This window comes from Xiphophorus couchianus, chromosome 1 (assembly GCF_001444195.1).
Source record: "Xiphophorus couchianus chromosome 1, X_couchianus-1.0, whole genome shotgun sequence".
Classification (NCBI taxonomy): domain Eukaryota; kingdom Metazoa; phylum Chordata; class Actinopteri; order Cyprinodontiformes; family Poeciliidae; genus Xiphophorus; species Xiphophorus couchianus.
The window spans coordinates 13,707,527-13,726,985 of record NC_040228.1 but is presented as its reverse complement, the minus strand read 5'-3'; the positions used below and the strand labels follow the sequence as shown (position 1 = coordinate 13,726,985).

At 38.4% G+C, this 19,459-nt stretch overlaps 1 protein-coding gene and 1 long non-coding RNA gene across 2 annotated transcripts; both read left to right on the top strand.

Annotated features, from left to right (window-relative positions):
* Nucleotides 1–359: 359 nt before the first annotated feature.
* LOC114145260 (uncharacterized) lies at nt 360–1,354 on the top strand. The gene is made up of 2 exons (XR_003595648.1): nt 360–505; nt 1,052–1,354. It is a non-coding gene; the product is annotated as an uncharacterized LOC114145260 (long non-coding RNA).
* An 11,338-nt stretch (nt 1,355–12,692) lies between these two features.
* mmp9 (matrix metallopeptidase 9) lies at nt 12,693–17,230 on the top strand. The gene is made up of 13 exons (XM_028018723.1): nt 12,693–13,008; nt 13,255–13,493; nt 13,996–14,144; nt 14,250–14,378; nt 14,471–14,644; nt 14,751–14,924; nt 15,013–15,186; nt 15,267–15,422; nt 15,513–15,729; nt 15,808–15,947; nt 16,036–16,186; nt 16,301–16,404; nt 16,508–17,230. Exons 1-13 carry the CDS (start codon nt 12,871–12,873, stop codon nt 16,630–16,632), a joined length of 2,070 nt encoding a protein of 689 aa, XP_027874524.1. The 5' UTR covers nt 12,693–12,870; the 3' UTR covers nt 16,633–17,230.
* The last annotated feature ends 2,229 nt before the right edge of the window (nt 17,231–19,459 follow it).

Here is a 19,459-nt window from a genome sequence, read left to right as displayed (position 1 = left end):
TTTTTCACTTTTCACATGTTTTTCATCAGCCAGTTGGTTCGACTGCACCATCTTGAGAAATCAGTTTCCCTGTGTACATACTGACCAGTTTGATGGTAAATAACCACTTAACTAAAATGTCACAAAAAAACAGTATTTATGCAAACTACCATGGCATTTTCAAAAGTGGAGTTGTTTTAAGAATATTTCTCTCTTTCAAGGTCAGGAATTTTGTTGTAAACGCTTCGGTTTTAAGAAGGAGGACATTTTGATTGCTTCTCACCCTTTTGAGAAGAAAAGAATCAATGCAGTCCTCACAAATGAGTACTGATAACACAGTTTGAGCTTGCCTTTGTAGAAACCGTGTTTGTACACTAAAGCTGTTTAGCAACAGGAAATATGATTTGATGGAAAGGTCATGCAGACCAGACTGTTTTCTATTCATTTACAGGGTAAATTATGTTAAACAGCAGCCTTGGAAGGCTGCAAATTGCTGTTGCTGGACACATTCATGAAAACACAAATTGTCTGGTTTTGCAGTTCATTACGTTCTCACAGGATCTGCAGCATTATGAGGCATTTCAGCGACTGGTTCAACTGTTTTCCTCAAAATTAAAACCCGGGCTAGAAAACAAGGAGCATTTTTAGAAAAACAACATTTCAATTCTCATTGAAAGTCTTAAGAAAAATACATTTATTAAGGAGTCTGGACTTTCTTCTACAAAGTAACTTCAGTCACATCTGCACACATTTCTGCTTAAACAAAGGGCAGCTTCTGACCTCTTCTCCCCCGACAATAAAACAGAAAAAATAAAATTGTCGGTACTAATAGGGTTGTTAAAGAAAATGAGCAAAACCCAAGTAAAATATTCATTCATTCATTCATGTCATTTTAAATTATCAACATTTTGAATCACTAAAAACTACCCACAACTTCACAAACACATTCAATATCAGCCACATCTGTGCTTCCCCTTTAACTTTAGGAAGTGGGATCTTTGTGAAAAATAAAAATAAACAAATGGCTAAACATATATTAACGCTCCTCTCATGTCCATTTTTAAAAAGGAAGGATAAGTTCATTAAGAGCATTTAGGACTCTGGGCAGAAGACCATAGTAAGATGTTGAATTCAATAAATCATCCTCAATCATTCAGGCAGAGCCATTTTATTAGGGGTCTGAAAGAAGCCATATCTTAATTGACCTAAGGAGCACATGCACATACACTCAAACAAGTTTCTGTGGATTTTAAAAGCAGGCACTTTACTAACTCAAGGATTGATTTTAATACACCAGGTTTTTTATTATTATTATTTTAATACACGCTGCTGTAAAATGCCCCAAAATATTCAATAAATTCTGACGTAAATGTGCTTTCCTGTCTGGCTTTTCAAAAATGTAGTGTCAGTACTTTTTATGCTGCAGTAAATGATAATGCTATTAAATTTAAATGTACATGACAGAAAATGCAATTTGTTTGAATGTATGGGGTACATCTATTTAGTTCCTTTTCTTAAAAAAAAGTGGATGTTTGCTTTCTATCGTTCCCTCTTTATGAGTCACCACTTGAGTTGCAATCATCAACTCCAAGCCGCTAATATCCCACTTTGCGCTGCACGTTGGTGCAGCAGATGGCTGTCAGGATATTCATCAACACAGCACAATAATGCAAAGAGTTTGTGTTATGTAACGCTGGAGTGGCGGCTCATTTTTCCCATCAAAGACTAAGTGAATTCCTCTGATCGGTGAAGTCGTGAAGCTCCAGGTAGATCACACAATCAAAGTAAACACTGTTCGCTCAGTGCTGTGTTTCTGCTGGATTTTCTTCTCACAGGCTGCCATCAGATTTGCTTCAGTCACCTCACTCAGATATAACACAGGAATACCCACAGAGGAAGATGTGGTGCTTTTTATATGCAACATTTGCTAACAAAAATCAATAAACAAATCTAATGCTTTATAAAGAGCGGAGAACCGATATTGCATTCGGAGGCTATTCTTATTCTGGTAATAAAATGAGTGATCGAATATCAAGTAAGAAAGGATTCCTGAGAAGAACAACAGGAAGAGTGGGAATATTAGAACTGAGGTGACCTTTGCCTGTCTGTGGGGTTAATGTGGATTTTACCTGCAGGTTCTCAATACGAATTTGCCCTAATTCAATAATAACCCACTTTAAAACCAGCAGAAATAACCAAAATCACAAGTTCATGTCAGTAAATCAAGCAAATCATCAATTAAAAATATTTTCAAAATTGTTTAGAGTGATTAGACACATAATGTGATACTAGAGTGTGAAATTTTCTTTTGTACAATTTTTGACACTATTCTGGTTCATTGAGATGAATCTTTAATAATCAGCTTGACTACATGTGTAAGAAAAATGTTCAGAAAATGTGGGCAGGTTAGTGATATGCCTGATTAATGTTACCAAAAAGAGCACCAGTGTCCTTCGCCATTCTCAAACTTCCCTTTGGTTGGCCAGCATGTATGCTGATCAATATATCCCTCTGGTCAGTTTGTTTCAATCATGTTTCATGGGAATAATGACATGCACAGAGTTTCAAGCCTCTAACGACTCCCTGCAGCTCCAACGCTGCTGGAAGCTGAGGAGGAAATGCATGGCATAATATTTATGTCACAGTGAAGAGTTTTTTGTTTTTTTTTCTCTTACATTAAAAATGGAGGAGCAGTGTGAGCTACCTGGGCTCTCATTATGCAGCCATAATGAACGAGCAAACATTGTGTGCTTGTGTGTTTCTGTTGGTGCTGCACAGCAGCAATCACGGCTCCTTGTAAGAGCTGTAAACAAATGCAGCTGAGATCAAAAGGCGTTTCAACTGCACTTTACAGTTGATCCTGAAAAGAGCAGGATCATCTGTCACATAAAGTTAATTGCTAACATAGTTCTGCATGACTTCAAACTGAAGCAATCAGTCATAAAAAAAACCAAACAAACAAACAAAAACACTTGATGTAGAATCGGGCCACCAGTTCTGCATCTGTGTCAAACTTATCTGCAGATTGAAGAAGAATCAGAGCAGGAAACTCGACGCCAAGTTGGCATTACAGCTAACAAGAGGCTGCATCCAAACTGACAAGCAAAAAAATATGTAAATATATAAATAAATACAAAAAACAGATCATCTGAATTAGCAGCAGATGGAAAATTTGCACTCAGTAACAGCTGAACTCAGCTAGTTAAACTGAAATGATGCCCATAATTTATCTGAACTTCTTCAGTAATGTTAGAAAATGTTAGCTGAACCTAATAGCTATTAGTGATTGATCTTCACGTCCTTAATGAGCAACAAGGTATGATTCTATACAAAATGCTTCGATAAAAAAGCATCACAATCAAACTAATTTACAAAATCATGTCTGTGAAATCGGTTATTCAAATAAGAGCCTTGCAAAAAGGAAACAAGCATTAATCTTTAAACTTCTCTAAATATGGGCCTGTGGATTAATTATATACAATTAAATGCTGAAGGATAGTAGTAAATTAGATGGAATTGTCTTGTTATGTGAAGGATAAATAAATACAGTGGCACAATGTTTAGTTCACAATGATCATTTTGCAGATCAGACTAAGCTGGAAAGATTTTTGGTCGCATAATTGTCTGCTTGTGTGAAGGAGAGATTTTCCAGAGGCAGTGTGAGGCGTTCTCCGGCTCACTGATGCATCATCTGCTAAAACATGAATTCCCACGACCTCAGCTCCATTTTAAAGCCACCTCGGTCTGTGCGTCTCCTGGTGGTAGAGTGCCACCTGCTGGTGAAGCTTGCTAAAGCCAAAGAATTTCATTACTGCTAAGTGGGGGAAGTCATTATTGAGCTGGCCCATTTCCAGTGCACAATCTTTTATTAAAAATATCTTTATGGGCGCTCCAAGATGAGCCTGGCTCTTATTCACATACTAATTAACGTCACGAGGGGATGTGCAGCGCAAGAATAATGGAGCTGAAAAAAAAAGAGATACAAAAAATAGATTGCTGATAATGACAAGAGTAGAAGAAGACAATCCTGTAGTGATATTCAAGCAGCTTCTGGTCATCACACTGTGCTGTGGGTCCTCAGAAGAGACGAACAGGAAATTACCCGACATTCGTCAAAAACCCTACGGCTAGCTGTTGCTTTTTTCCACTTAGTTATTATTATTCAAATAACAATAAATCTACAATAACAGACCATGTAGTAAAAAAAAAAAAACTACTAAGAATATGATAGTTTTTTTGTGAAAACCATTAGCTCCACAGTGATTTGCTGTAAATTGATTTTTTTTTTTAGAAAACAAGCTGAATGTACTTATTTTATTGTTAAAGCAACAAGAAATGTTTACAATGCAATATTTCTAAAATTTCTTTAAAACAAAATGTGCAGACACATCCACACGGTCCAGTGTTCTCATTTTAAGTGATTTATACATCACAATGTCCAAAATCAGCCAGTTAAGTCATTTTGGCCGTTGTAAGGATTTTGTGTGGCCCAAAACCAAACTTCACAAACAATCATAAAAAACGTCTGGCCCAGCAGCAGGCGGTTGATCCAGACAGACACATTTTAGCATTTTGAGGTAGAATTTTTACTAAAGGGAGGCAAAAAACGATGTAATATCAATTGGAACACATTAACTATTTAGCTTTTTAACTTCACAGGTAAGAGGACCGGAAAATCCAGCAACTTTTACTGAAAAGCAGTCTTACTCACACCCAATGATTAAAATTGGCTGCATAAAGCAAGTCTTTTCAAAGAAAGAGTGAATCACAAGTCGTTCTTAATAATTTTTGGAGACCAATAAAAACAGAAGTCAGACCCACCATATTTATGACATCAGATTCCTTTTTTTAATTTTTTTTTATTAAAAGCGGTTCATGAGCAATCAGTTTCAGGGTTTGGATGTAAGAAGTATTTACAGACCATTTTTCTACAAACAATCATGCTATTTTTTAATTTCATTAAAAAATAAATGTTTTGAGTTTTCTTTAGCAATAAAAATCACAAGAAACTGATTATAGTGGGTGGTTTTGTCTAAAAAGGTTTGAACACCACTGCTCTGAACTGCTTTGGTGTAAAGGCAGTAAATATCAATGACCTCTAATCTTTGATGGGCTTTTCTGCTCTCAAATGAAATTCTGCTCAGAGCCTTATAGACTCGTGGCAAAAGCAAGTCTTTTATTGAAAGCTCTCTGAACAGTGGCAGGAATATTCAAGAATTTAGATTCCTTAGGAATTCAGGGAAGAAGTTGCAAGACGTGATCTGGAGTACCATCAGTTTTCATCAGAAAAATCAGTTTTGTTTATCTTGTTAGATTTCTGAGCAGGTGTTTGAAGCTTCCCTCTGTCTTGCTGAAAATAGTTTGGGCACAGTGCAAAAAAAATTTTTCCACATACCCACATTAGAGCACCCACACTCCATCAGATATTATTGTGGCCAAAGTTGATATAATTAAGTGCTTCATGTTTTGGAAAATGAAATGTTGTTCTTGCTCCTGTCGCGTTCTGGAAGTGGGGGGGAAGAGTTCTGCTCTCGTCTACTTCCAGTGGTACTGACTCAGTCAATGGCAGATGTGCAACCACAGCAGTAACACCACATTTCAGGCTTCGTTACTGGAAGCCGACAACAGCATGAACAAGCAAGGCATGTTTGTCATGGCAAGAGATGCTGCTGCTTACACATAGGGTCGTGTGAGTTCAAACCACGACGGCTTGCACATCTTGCAACAAAAAGGCCCCCCGAGAGCAGCAAACACACAGAAAGAGGAACAACCGCCTGCCTCAACAAGTCTGCGCCAAAGTTGTGGCTGCAGAGGCAGCCGAAGTGCTGAGCCTGACTCACTTCCAACCTGCTATCAGCTGTTCCTACTCTATCAAGGAGGGGAAATTCCCATAGCTTTTCCCGTTTCTTTCCCCACACCGTGTGTTTAAAAATGTGCTGAGGAGTGATGGATGAGAAATGACTTTTAAACTGGGGGGAAGTGTGGGTTATAGCCCCTATTTTCTTGGCGGCAGATGCTGAAAACAACTTAAAAATGTTATAAGGGCGTTAACAAGCAATAATAATATTCTGTGCAATCAGAGTGCCCATCGTGGGCCTGGCTTCCCTCCTTGTGGTTGTGCTTTGAATGGCATCCACCCATGATAACCGCAGCTTAAGACTGGCAGCAAATTGTTTTTAATGATGGCAGAGCAAAAGCTTGCCATATTCCCCCAGTCTGCCTCCACTTGTTCTGTGCTGGCAGCGAGCTCAGTCAGTTCTTATAAAAGGACAACAAGCACAACAGTTTCTTGTTTTCTGCTGTGGATGCTCACAAGCTCGTACAAATTGGAAAAAAAATATAGCTTAGAGTTACAGTTCCCTTGGGGTGGACTAGTGGTGTCGGTATTAAGGCGCCAACCATGAACCACAACAATCCGTTTCACATCCTGCTGGGTTACTCTTCCCTGAAAAGCTTCTTCTTCTGTAGCTTCATGCTTTATTTCGATCTACACTCCAAAGTATTTCTGACACATTTACAGTCTCTGAATATTTTTGACCTGTAGCACAGGTACACATTGAATACCGCAAACCCCAAATTACCCAACAAGGATCTGGGAACGTTATCATCAACCTCATAATCACGCAGTCGTTGCAGAAACTGTGTGGACGCACATTTAAAAACATTCCATCATATCCTGTCTCACTCATCAGTATGTGCCAATACTGTGGATTACCTAAGTAGAAACACAAGCAAAGGAGGTGTTCTGCTGTTCATATAAGAAAAACATGTTAAAAAAAAAAGGGCTACATGACGCAGACTGTCTAAAAGCCTTGATCAGTGGACATGTGGAGTGGATTTTCCCAAAGGCTGTCTGAGGCTGACAATCTATTTATGGAGCACATAGAACTTTTAAAAGGATAGTTCAGATTTTATAAGAAATGGTTTTGGTTTTACGGATCCAAAAGGTAATAAAACAGAGGTTATTTTTAATGCTAATGAATTATTAGAGTATGGTAACTAGCAGGACAGATGTACTTAGTATACATCTTAATTTTTCTAACTTTCCTTTCTCAATTGTGTTTAAGATTGTAGTTTATGTTGTTCATTCCCATATCCAGAGCCAAAACATCTGTCATAAGACAGTTTAAAATAAACAAAGCACAGCATCTAAGAGGATGACGGAGCCTTATCAAAACAAGAGGAAGCTTGTATTTAAAACTCCAAACTTGGACATCAACACATAAAACAGTGGTTACCCAAAGAGAAAAAAGAGAATGTGAGTCCAGATGGAAGAGATTTGCATGGAAATTTGTCTAGTGTAGAAAATTAAATCTTGGAGAAGTTCTGTCTGAAACTCGGTAGCTTGAGGACCTAAGCAACCAACATCCTATGGCGGAGGGGGGGATTTGAAACTCTCCGTGGTGAGCCCTGTCTGCCTGTAATTAGCTATAATAATGAACAACACTGAAATTTAAAAGCAGCTACAATTCTGGCAGGATTCAGCGAGACGTAACTGTTGCTTCAGTTCTGACCAACATAGTGACTCTGATGCAAACATCACTTCCTTCACTTAATACAACTCTGTCTCCAGAATGAATCCTTTCCTTCTCACGGTGAATCAAATTGCTTTTACAGTATACAGACTGAATCTTCGTGGTAACATTGCAGTTATCTTGCAGTTTATTTCAGTATAGCCCCAGAAACACATCAACATTTAACAGGAAGAAGCTGGAATCAAACCTACAACCTTCAGATTGAAAGACAAGTACTGACATGCAAACGCACTTAAACAATTTTGGTTTAACAAAGACACATTATCATTTTATAGGGAGGTAGAATCAAAACAATAACTTTATGATTACAAGATGACCGGTCTGTCAAAACAGTATCTGAATGAATGTCACCACAGTCATACATCCATAGTTATTTCTTTAAAGTTTGTCCATCAATATGGTTTTTTAGATGGTTTCTGACTTTAATACAACAAAATTATTGGGGAAAAGTAAAACTGCTTAATCGATTTTTATGTTTTACCAATAAACGCCAACGGATTCACTCAACAGATTTTGATTTATTTCGTTGAAAAAATTGACTTATTTTCTGTTGATGGCATCATGTAATACCATGTGGTACTTGGTGACACACCATCATCCGTATGTGGAAATGCATTTCCTTTTAAAGAATCAACCTGGCTCAGCTGCTTTAGAATAAAATCCCATAAAAGAGTTTATCATAATATATTAAGGCTTTATACTGACAATAATTTAAAAAACAGGTATAGATAATGGATGTATGAATGGCATTTCAAGTTTCTTTGAATTCCAAATTACATTCTGATCTAAGCTGAGATACGGCACAACTTCACTGTCCTTTGATTTTGTCTTTTTTTCTAACAGTTAATTAGATTAGGTGAGCAAGTTTAGACCCGTCAGTCAGAAATATTCCCAGAGGTGACTAATAGCCTGGATTTCGCAGATATATTAGTGAAACAGAGGCGGCTTTCCTGTCTGTTGCCTCAGGAAACATGAGTCAAACACGATCGCTTCTGTGCTCCTACAGTTCCAATCATGGACTGAACGCAACACTGCAGACTTCTTTCTTGTAATTATTTCTCTCTGCCTTCTTGTCCTCTCTTTCTCCACTCTCTACAGTCAAAGTGACAATAAAATGCTTTCTGGTCTGTCCATTGCTCGTTTAGATCAGTTTGTGCTAATATTCTCTGATTTGTTTTATTTAACCTTTATGCTGAAAGGACATTGACGTACCAACAACAACCATAGTGTCCCTTCAAATAAAAATAAAATATATATGTAAATATATATTCTGAGACAATGCTCTGAACATAGTTATTGCCAGGATGAAATGAGAAAAAAAAACAACAACAAAGGACTCAAAGTAAAACTCAGACTCTTCTGAGAATATTAACATAAACAGTTTGACAGGGTTAGAAAAGCAAAACTTTTCCCAGAATAACTGGAGGGCACAGAAGAGTCAGCTTGGTAAAGTACCTGGAGTTTGGTGATGGGGCAATGTTTCCTCCACATCAGATGAGGTGACGGCCCTCTTTGTTGACAAGTCTCAGAGTCCCACCGCAAAGTGAACAAATCAAACAAGCCCGCCGTCGTAAAACGCAACACAGCTGAAAAGGAAGTGGGCAGAAAACCACATCAGTGGCAGCAGACGTAAAGCGATTTTTTTTTTCTTTTGCATTTATAACCGCCTGCTAGAAACATACCATAAGGCATATGAATTAATCTAAACCGAAGCATGTCACAGTTAGGGACAAAGTTAGACCAAGCTTGTTATGCAATGCTGAACTGTAAACACTAAATCTGGGCTGCCTGGAGGAAAGTGAGAGCATTTGTGAAATACTCTCCACACGTAAACTGGGCTTTGCATGTAAGCAACTCTTTAACTTAAACTGTAAACACTGAATCCGGGCTGCTGGAAAGAAAATGGGAGCAGTATGCGAGGTGGTTTCTTGTGAAATATGCTCGGTTTCGAGATTCCACAGAAAAATAGAGTTTTCCCCCTGAGCAAATAGTGACCGTAAAATGTCAACATCTAGAATATGTCTCAGATATGAGGCAGTGCTTCTGCATCTGTATTTGTTGGGTCTTTTTACAGCCTAAGAGACATACATGGAGAAGTCAGAAAGGATAACATTTTGGCATTTCATGTCTTTTACGCTAACAAAATTAACATAATTACAAAACTGCACCCATATGAGCAGTGACGGTCTTGCTGCTGCACTCTGATATTATCCAGCTCTCTAATGACGCAGTTTGACCTCATATGGGTCTATTGTGTGTGCCAACAGGCTGTGGCAAGAAAAACTTGGGAAGATTGCCATACAAGAAAAGTTTATTCATGGGCAAGTGCCAGATTTCAATTTGAGAACCAAGTGGCAAAACCAAATGAAATGAAGCATTCGTAAAAGTCAGTGGAGCCGTGCTCATTAAATCTTTGACGCCAAGGGAAATCAGTGGCAGATGTTTTTAAAGGAGAGCTGCATATACTCTAAAGACGAAGATACAAGCAGAAATAACTTTAGGCTTTTGTCCAAAGTACTAAAAAGGAAACAAACAAAAAAAAAAAAACGAATTAGATTTGTGGCAAGGTAGAACAGTTGAAAAAGTGAAAATGAGCACAAATATTGTTCAATAACGAGGATGTGATGTTGCTTCAGTGCTGCTGGCAAACTTTCGGGAGAAAACCAATGTCTGCCACAGTTATACGTCTACAAGTATGATGTCAAGGAACAACATGTCTCAATTTTTACAGTTTTTTTTTATTTTTTATTTTTTGCTACATTCTTTTGCATGTAATAAAAAAAATGTAAGAAAGCATAAAAGAGGGCAAGCACAATGCGGGTGAAAACACAATGAAATTTTCCAAAAGCGCTGGCAACACATACAAACTCAGACATTGATTCGTATAAACATCTATATACCTTTTTATCCACTGAGGGGGAGGAAATGAGGAGGAATGTACTCTGAAAGCAGGAGCTTGAAAGCAGAGTCTGCCTGTCATTTGCCACAATAATGAATGACTTCTTGTGGCCAACACTGAAATCTAAAAAATAAATAAATAAATTCAGGCACATGTCAGGTAGATGTTGCCATTTCTGTCCCAGGACTAGGAAGTACTTTTACTTGTGCATCAGCTCTGTCATTTCACTAAACAACTGAGTCAGAAAATGTATTAAACTATCCATCCATTGTCTAAGGATAGACATCCAAGCTGTCCATCCATTGTTAGTGGAGTTGCATCAGCATGCTAGTTCATCCTCACAGATCATTGGGGGTGGTGAGGCAGTGACCAACAAGCTAAAACCATAAGAAGCCAAAATAAACATTGTGAGATGAGGTTAGATAGCACTTCAAACCCATAAGAAGTATTTTGATTTGATCAGTTTTATCTTTTATTTACATTGGAAGCAATCATGACCACTGCTGCTGATCCTACCTGGTATTTGTTAATATATATTTCTGAAAAGAGGAACTGGAAGATATGACAACATTCATGAGTAATGTCTACTGTAACGTGGCAGAAGGATATGTGTCAAACCGATTGAGCCACTGACCACTTCTTCCTCTATAAGTTGTAGGTGCATCACTTCACACCTCCTTCTCCTATTCAAAAGGTGGAAAACTTCCATAAAAGGCAAAACATCTGCGAGGCAGAGACTGCTGCTTTTCAGATTGAATTAGGTCAATGAAGCGTAACAATAGGGTTTACTTTTTTGCATCGGATTATAGTTTTGACAATGGGGTCAATTTAGTCAAGAGGGACTTGTATGGGACTTTCCTTCTCTGGTTTACAACTTTGCAGATGTGTGCCAGCATGAAAAAGTGCAGAGCAGCAAACTAACAAAAAAACATTTTTTTGCACAGCAAGACACGATGTAAGCAATGTGTTCACTTAAAAGAAAAATCCCTTATCCTCCACTCCGACCAACCATGTGGGTTAGCGAGTCGTGACATGCTATATGAGGAACATCTACCACCATGCATCTTACATATCCTAAAGCATGAATGAAAACATTTTTTTACCCACCATACCGATTCTCTTATCTTTCTCTGTCAAGTTCGTAGTTGAACACACAAGTTGTTTTTTAATAAGAAGAGAAATGTTATTGAAATATATGGGAAGAAACATGCGTGAGAAGACACTTTTGACTGAAATCACATCACCAACATATGTGAGATAATATATGCTATGAAATAACACGTATGTTTCATTACTAATGATCTGGGTAATTTCTGAGTGAAGTTAGTTGTGTTGCATCAGCAGCTACAGTGAGGAGATAGCAGAAAGTTCCCAAAAATCAGACCAAACACACACTGATGTAGGAAAACTGAGAAAAACTTTTAATAAGCATGTTTGATTCATTTGGTAGCTGTTTTATTCCCTTTTTTAAGTCTTACTTATTTTCTATTCAATGAAACTGAGCAAGGTTTTAATCACTATTGCTATTAATCAAACAAAAGTAAAAACATTCAAGAGACTGAGTACATAAAACATCAGAACACAGTTTTCTTAGTCTGCTTTATCCTTGACCTAATTTTGCATTTCAGTTAGCATCCAGCTTATAACAAAGAGGAAGCATAACTCTATATTTGTAAAAAAAAAAATAAATAAATAAAAATGTGGAAGCGGATATTTTTACATTGACACTTTAAGCGGTGAAATAACAGAAGTGTCTGGCTTGGTCTCATGATGATTTTTGCCTTTTCATAAACACACTCATAAACAGATGAGTAGTTTCCTGGAAATTAATGATGAAAACAAATCAGCTCCTTTATCTGTAATCGATGTTCTTCAATCTTTACATTGTTAACAATTATGTAAACAATCTATGCAAATTAATTTTATCATCTAATCAACAATACATGGTTTACTTTGTTTTTTTACAGATTCCTCTCAGAGTAAGAAGTAAAAGCTTAACAAGGAGCTTTTTCTTCGCAGTGCTTTACCAAGAAGCAAAATATTTTTGATGTGCTCTTATTTTAAGAGACGAATAGTCACACTTTACATGGAAAAAGCTTTAAAAGAAGAAAAAAAACATCAACCTATTATCCACTCATTAGTTAGTAGGTATGAAATAAATGTGGATGTTTTGGAAATTCCCCCAGCCTGTAAATTTCTACACAGAACTGATGTTACAGTAGGCGGGAGCGAGGGTTTGATGACTAAGACTCTACTCTGTATAAATACAACATCTCCAACCCCAACCAGCAGCACAGTTCAGACAGACTACAGGGACCAACTTATAAAACTGAAGCGGAAACTTTGACGATCTTCTGAGTTTTTTTTCTTCTTTTGACTTTGGTTCACACTTGCTTATCTGTCTTTGAAGTTAGTTTTTGCATCTTTGTTGCATTTTGTGCTGCAGCTGAGCTCGTCATGAGGTGCTTTGCGTTAGTGGTGTGTTTACTTTTGGGAATAGGCGTGCAGAACGGATGGAGCCTTCCTGTCAAGTCGGTCTTTGTCACTTTCCCAGGGGACGTCGTCAAAAATGTGACAGATGTGGAGCTGGCAGAAGTGAGTAGCAGATGGTTTATTCTTCTTTTCACAGTCTGAGACTCCCAGAACGGAGTTTTAATAAAGCTGTTCGGGGGAAACAAATTACCTGAACAGAGACTGATATCATAATGTCAATGGAAATATTTACGCTCTAAATTACGGCTACAGATGTCTTTTATGAAAGCAATTTATAAATGTCACAAAACACAAATTGAGAATGGGAGTGTTCGGCTGAGCTCTGATGTGCTTTGTCTTGTTTCACAGAGTTATCTGAAAAGGTTTGGTTACATGGAGACGGAGCAACGCAGTGGCTTTCAGTCCATGGTGTCCACAGCAAAGGCTCTGAAGAGGATGCAGAGACAGCTGGGCCTGGAGGAGACTGGAGAACTGGACAAGCCCACACTGAAGGCCATGAAGCATCCTCGCTGTGGTGTTCCTGACGTGGCCAATTATAAAACCTTTGACGGGGACCTCAAATGGGACCATAATGATGTTACATACATGTGAGTGGAAGGAAGAAATACTATGTGTCATTACATTAACGATTACATAGTGAGATATTTTTTATTCTACCAAATATGCAGTGGCTATAAAAAACTTTGCTTGTTAATAAAGCATTGATTTTCAAGGCAGGATTTCAGAAAGCAACATTTTTGAAAAATAGCACTTTATACAAAAAAAACAAATCATAGATGTTCATGCAAGGGAAAGTTTAAATAATATTAACTTAAAATGCTTGAAAACATGCAAATAAAGAGAAAAGTAAAAACTGACACACTACCCAGTGCCTTGTGCGATTTCACCAGAGATGTTTTTGCTATGGTAGATTATATTTTTAATAAAAGAAAAATCACAGGCTAAAATCAAAAGCAAATTATATCATGACATGTTGTGCTATAGGCAACAAACTATAGTTTCAGAAAACTATCTCTTGTAGCTGAAAAGTGTTGATAAGTTTCCATTGGACTGGATCAGCTAGTCATTTTGAGTTCACTGTGTCCTCAGGATCCTGAACTATTCTCCTGACATGGACAGCAAACTGATTGATGATGCTTTTGCAAGAGCCTTCAAGGTGTGGAGTGATGTCACTCCTCTGACATTTACCCGCCTTTTTCGAGGCAATGCAGACATCATGATCTCCTTTGGAAAAGCTGGTATGTGCCTTTTTACATTCTTAAGTCAAACCTTTGCATCCTAACAAATTAAGAAGCTGAATTCTAAAAATCAAACATTGATGAGCTGCTTCATGTTCTTTTTAGACCACGGGGATCCATACCCTTTTGACGGTAAGGATGGCCTTCTAGCTCACGCCTATCCTCCTGGTGAGGGCATGCAGGGGGACGCCCACTTTGACGATGACGAACACTGGACTCTGGGAAAAGGAGCAGGTAACTACACCTCAGAAATCACATGCCGCTGCCTTCCTCTGGTGTTCTTTGCACAGATTTCCTTTAACATAAAATCCGATCTGCCTTCTCAGTGGTGAAGACTTACTATGGCAATGCAGGAGGCGACATATGTCACTTCCCCTTCACTTTCGAGGGGAAATCATACACCACCTGCACCACCGAAGGCCGAACCGACAACCTGCCCTGGTGTGCAACCACAGCCGACTACAACAAAGACAAGAAATATGGCTTCTGCCCAAGTGAACGTAAGCATGACTAAAACGACAAGCCTGAAGTTGCCCTTTATGTTTATGAGCTTGTGAAAGAAAACTGGAACTCATCCAACTACGCTTTCTACTGTAATTCTCACAGTCTTGTACACATTTGACGGAAATGCGGATGGAGCCCCCTGTGTCTTCCCCTTCACCTTCCTGGATAAGGAGTATGAGAGCTGTACCACCGAGGGCCGCAGCGACGGATACCGCTGGTGTGCCACCACTAGCAACTTTGACACGGACAAGAAATATGGCTTCTGTCCCAATCGCGGTGGGTAACAGGAAACACAAGGCGTGAAAGTCCTGCCACAGTGGCTTGTTGCTTTGTTTAACCACAGTTATTTTGTCTGTTTGTCCAGACACTGCCGTAATTGGAGGAAACTCAGAGGGAGATCCCTGCCACTTTCCTTTTGTGTTTCTGGGCAAGGAATACCACTCATGTACGAGTGAGGGGAGAGAAGACGGCAAATTGTGGTGTGGCACCACTGACAGCTATGATGAAGACAAGAAATGGGGTTTCTGTCCTGACCAGGGTGAGCAACATGAATGCAAGACTTTGTTCTGCGTTTATCATTTTATGCGATGGTAAAATTTCTAACCGGCTATCTTCCAGGTTATAGCCTGTTCCTGGTGGCTGCCCACGAGTTCGGACACGCCCTTGGTTTGGATCACTCCAACATTAGAGAAGCTCTGATGTTCCCCATGTACAGCTATATAGAGGATTTCTCCCTGCATGAGGACGACATTGAAGGCATTCAATACCTCTATGGTGAGCTGAGAACTCAGTACTCTTTCACGATGAATCTCGTCAAACACATGAAAACTTTGCCTTAACCAAGAACATTCCCCTATTTTGCAGGAAGTAAAACAGGCCCTGATCCTACTCCCCCTCAACCTAATACTCCTACCACAACGCCTTACCCCGACGAGAGCGACGCCACAGAAGAGCCTGAACCCACTGATTCATCTGTCATGACAACACCATCCACTGTGGATGAAACCAAAGACCCCTGCAAGATACTCAAGTTTGACACCATCGCTGTGTTTATGGGAGATCTGCATTTCTTCAAAGATGGGTGAGTAAATACCTAGTTCTACTTATTTTCTAGAAACACAACCTAATGAGATGATAATCTTGCATTTCTGGTTAACAGGCAATTATGGACGGTACCAAGCAAGGGAGAAGGAGTTCGAAAGGGACCATTTTCCATTTCTGAGTTTTGGCCAGCTCTACCAGCTGTCATTGACTCTGCCTTTGAGGATGTTCAGACCAAAAAATTATACTTCTTTTCAGGTAAGGAGTGTTCTTTCAAGAGCTCATCACAGCACTGAAATGTTAGACAAAGAGTTTTAATCATATTATTATTGTTACATTACAACAGGAAGCAGGTTCTGGGTGTACACAGAAGGCAGTGTGCTTGGTCCCCGTAGTATTGAGAAGCTTGGTTTGCCCCCAAGTGTGCAGAAGGTGGAGGGAGCACTGCAGAGAGGGAAGAGCAAAGTGCTTCTCTTCAGTGGAGAGAACTTCTGGAGGTGAGTAGAAATTGCCGCCTTTTTTTAGACAAAATCTGTAATTTAATCCATCCTTAAAAACGTTTTGTGTTAAAGGACCAACAGCAGATCTCATTCTGTCTCTCATCTGTACAGGTTTGATCTCAAGACCCAAAGAATTGACAAAGGATACCCCAAATATACCGATGCCGTCTTTGGAGGTGTGCCTAATGATGCTCATGATGTTTTCCAGCACAACGGTAAACATACCTTCTACCACTAAGCTCAGGAACCCAAATCCACAAACATCAACAAAACATGGCATACATTGTGGTTGTTGTAACATCACCGTTTCTCTTTCAGGCAACATTTACTTCTGCAGAGATCGTTTCTACTGGCGCATGAATTCTCGCAGGCAGGTGGACCGCGTCGGCTACGTGAAATACGATCTTCTGAAATGCCCAGATGCCTCAAGAAATCACTACTGAGATACATGCGCAGATGGGCTGTGAGGCTGTAGCAACCAAATGTTTCTTTGTGCAGGTGTCTGAAAGAATGTGATGCAGTGTTTGCGCATCATGCCTTTTGTATGATGTATGTGCTTTATGCAATGTGAACGACTGGCCTCTATTGAATTTGGCTGATTATTACTCAAACAGCATTAGACTGAATACAAGTCAAAGGCCCAGAACAAGAAGGCAAACAACCATCGTTTGCACTCAGTCTGATATGCTGTGAACTGATGACCATAGTGGCCTATAATTTAAGACCCATACAAGTATCTTCAACACATGCTTTCTGGATAAAAATCCAAATTTGCAGATGAAATTTCATGTCTGACTGGTTCAGACCCTTGTCAGTATTCAATTTTTTTTTGGTATTTATATCAACATCTAATATTATTATTTTATGTCATCAGCCTATTTGTTTTGTGTGGTTTTATGTGTTTTTCTGAAAATGGTTTCAAAGCCATAAACTTGCACTGGAAGACATTCTGTGTCTCCTTAATTGAAATTATTTATAAAACTAATAATTTTGTACAAATATTCCAGCTTTCAATGCAATAAAAATTATGTGAGAACATTATTCCTTTGTCAGCGTCTTTATCATTTGTAAATACTTTTGGATTGATATATTTCTTTATTTCTGCTATACACAACCAACAAAAAACATTTCGCATTTCACTTTTTCAGTTTAAGTCAAATAACCAGAGATATTTCTAAACTACTTGCTAATTGCCTGGACAATAAAAATCTCAGATTTGTGCTAAACTTTCATGAAGTTCTAAAGTTTTTATAAGCTAAAATTACTACGAAAGCCCAGATCATAATTTTGTAGTTTTCAGATTCACAAACTGACGACCTACCTGTCCATCATCACCTCAAACACCCTACTGATTTCTATGACATTGTGGAGAAGCACAGTGGACCTCAGAATGCCTGGTTGCCTGGAAGTGACACATTCATCTGTTAAAACAATTGTACCCAAATATAAACACCACAGGAATGTCCAGTCGTTGCACTGTTCAGGGATGACCTTGTGTCGCAACCCCCTCAAAACAGCAAAGTTTATTTCTGGCACAAGAAATGACACAAGAAACCGTTTCCACCCAACAACTGGTGTCAGTAGAAACAAACTTTAATTTTTCAGTTTAGCAAAAACAAAACACATGAGAAATTAAAAGAACCTACACACGGAAGACCTATGCTTCAGGGTTTCCAGAGGCCAAAACAATTAAAGCAAAACACCTCCTAACTATGAAATAAAATACCACTATAAATAAACAAAATTCTACCAAGGCTACACTTTAATTAGCTATCCACAAAACAGAAGATGAAAATGGCAGAGAACCCCAACCAGCTTCCACTGCGAATAAAACAAACAGTTCCTTTATAGTTACAATTATTCTCACAATAATATTCACAATAGGCTGCACAAGCGCACAGATAAGATCAATTCCCACTCAAAAGAGAGTTGACACCGTGAGAGCGACCTTTTTATGCAGAGGTTGCCTCAACACGTCTCACCCGAGGCAATGTTAAAAAAGAGGAGAATACTGTCCTCTGTCCTTCGGATTTAATTTGGGTGAATGTGTGTTCGGCATCTTGCTTTTCCCTCTTTGTGGCGACATCAAAACTATGATTGATATTGAGCTGGCAGGAGAGAGTAAACAGATGGTTCATTTTGTCTTCATAGACACAGACTCCCAAAACCAGATTCAGTCCAGCTGTGCAGGAAACTAATTACCTGTTACAGAAATCCGTGTCGCAATGTTAATGAATGTTTATTTTTTACATTTAAACCATGAGAGAATTTCACTTCAGATTATAAATGCCCCTCAAAGGCAAAGATGGAATGTAAATATTACAGAAAACCAAAATGGCTTTATGAGCACTTGGTAATAACACACCAAGCTTGTATTTTGATACTGTTTATCATGTTGTCCTCTTAATTTAACTCTAAGCACTGCTGAGATGTGCACCTCCAAAGCTCTGAGAAGGCAGTGGAGGCATTTGATGACTGGAAGAAAGATGAGAGATTATGGTAATTAAATATTTTTTAGCATGGAGGATTTTTGTTTCTGAGGTTTTTGTGGGACTGGATGAAAAAGTCTGCCTAGAAATGAAAAACCTGTACAAATTTATCGTAATAAATTATCCTTACAGTGTTTATTTATTTCATTCTAATAGGTTTGTTCCTTATAAGGTGGCATATTCCTGACATTTATTTGTGTTTAGTGTGCAAGATTATGAGTTATGGCAAAAGAAAACATGAAAAAGTTTAAGAAAATCCAAATATTGCATAAGTCCATTAACCTTTTATTTCTATTACAAAAATATTGACTTAGTGAAAAATATTTCTATGTGCCGCACAATATATTTGCTCTGTTCTTGCTTGGAGCTCCTTCTGCATTTAAGGCATGTAAGGCAATGCAATCTTTATTTGCAGGTTAAATACTGACCATTTTTAAGACGATAATAAACTACTGGTTCCATACACCAGCCCTCTTTTTAGCCCAGGTAATATTTTTCTGAAGTTGTCTCTGTTTCAGGAGTGGTTTAGTTTCCAAACGTTTCTACACTGGGGACTTCAACTCTTTGAATCAGTTAAAAATGGGGAACAATGACAACATAAACAGCAACAACAGCTAATACGTGGGTCAACGTTATGCTTTTATCTATTCTAAAGTTATGCCAAACTATAAGAATGTTAACAGTAACAACATGATTTACTTTAGTCATGTTTATTATTTAGGTTGATCTTTGCATCTTAGCACTCCATAATTACAAAATGGTGACCCAAACTGGGGTCTCC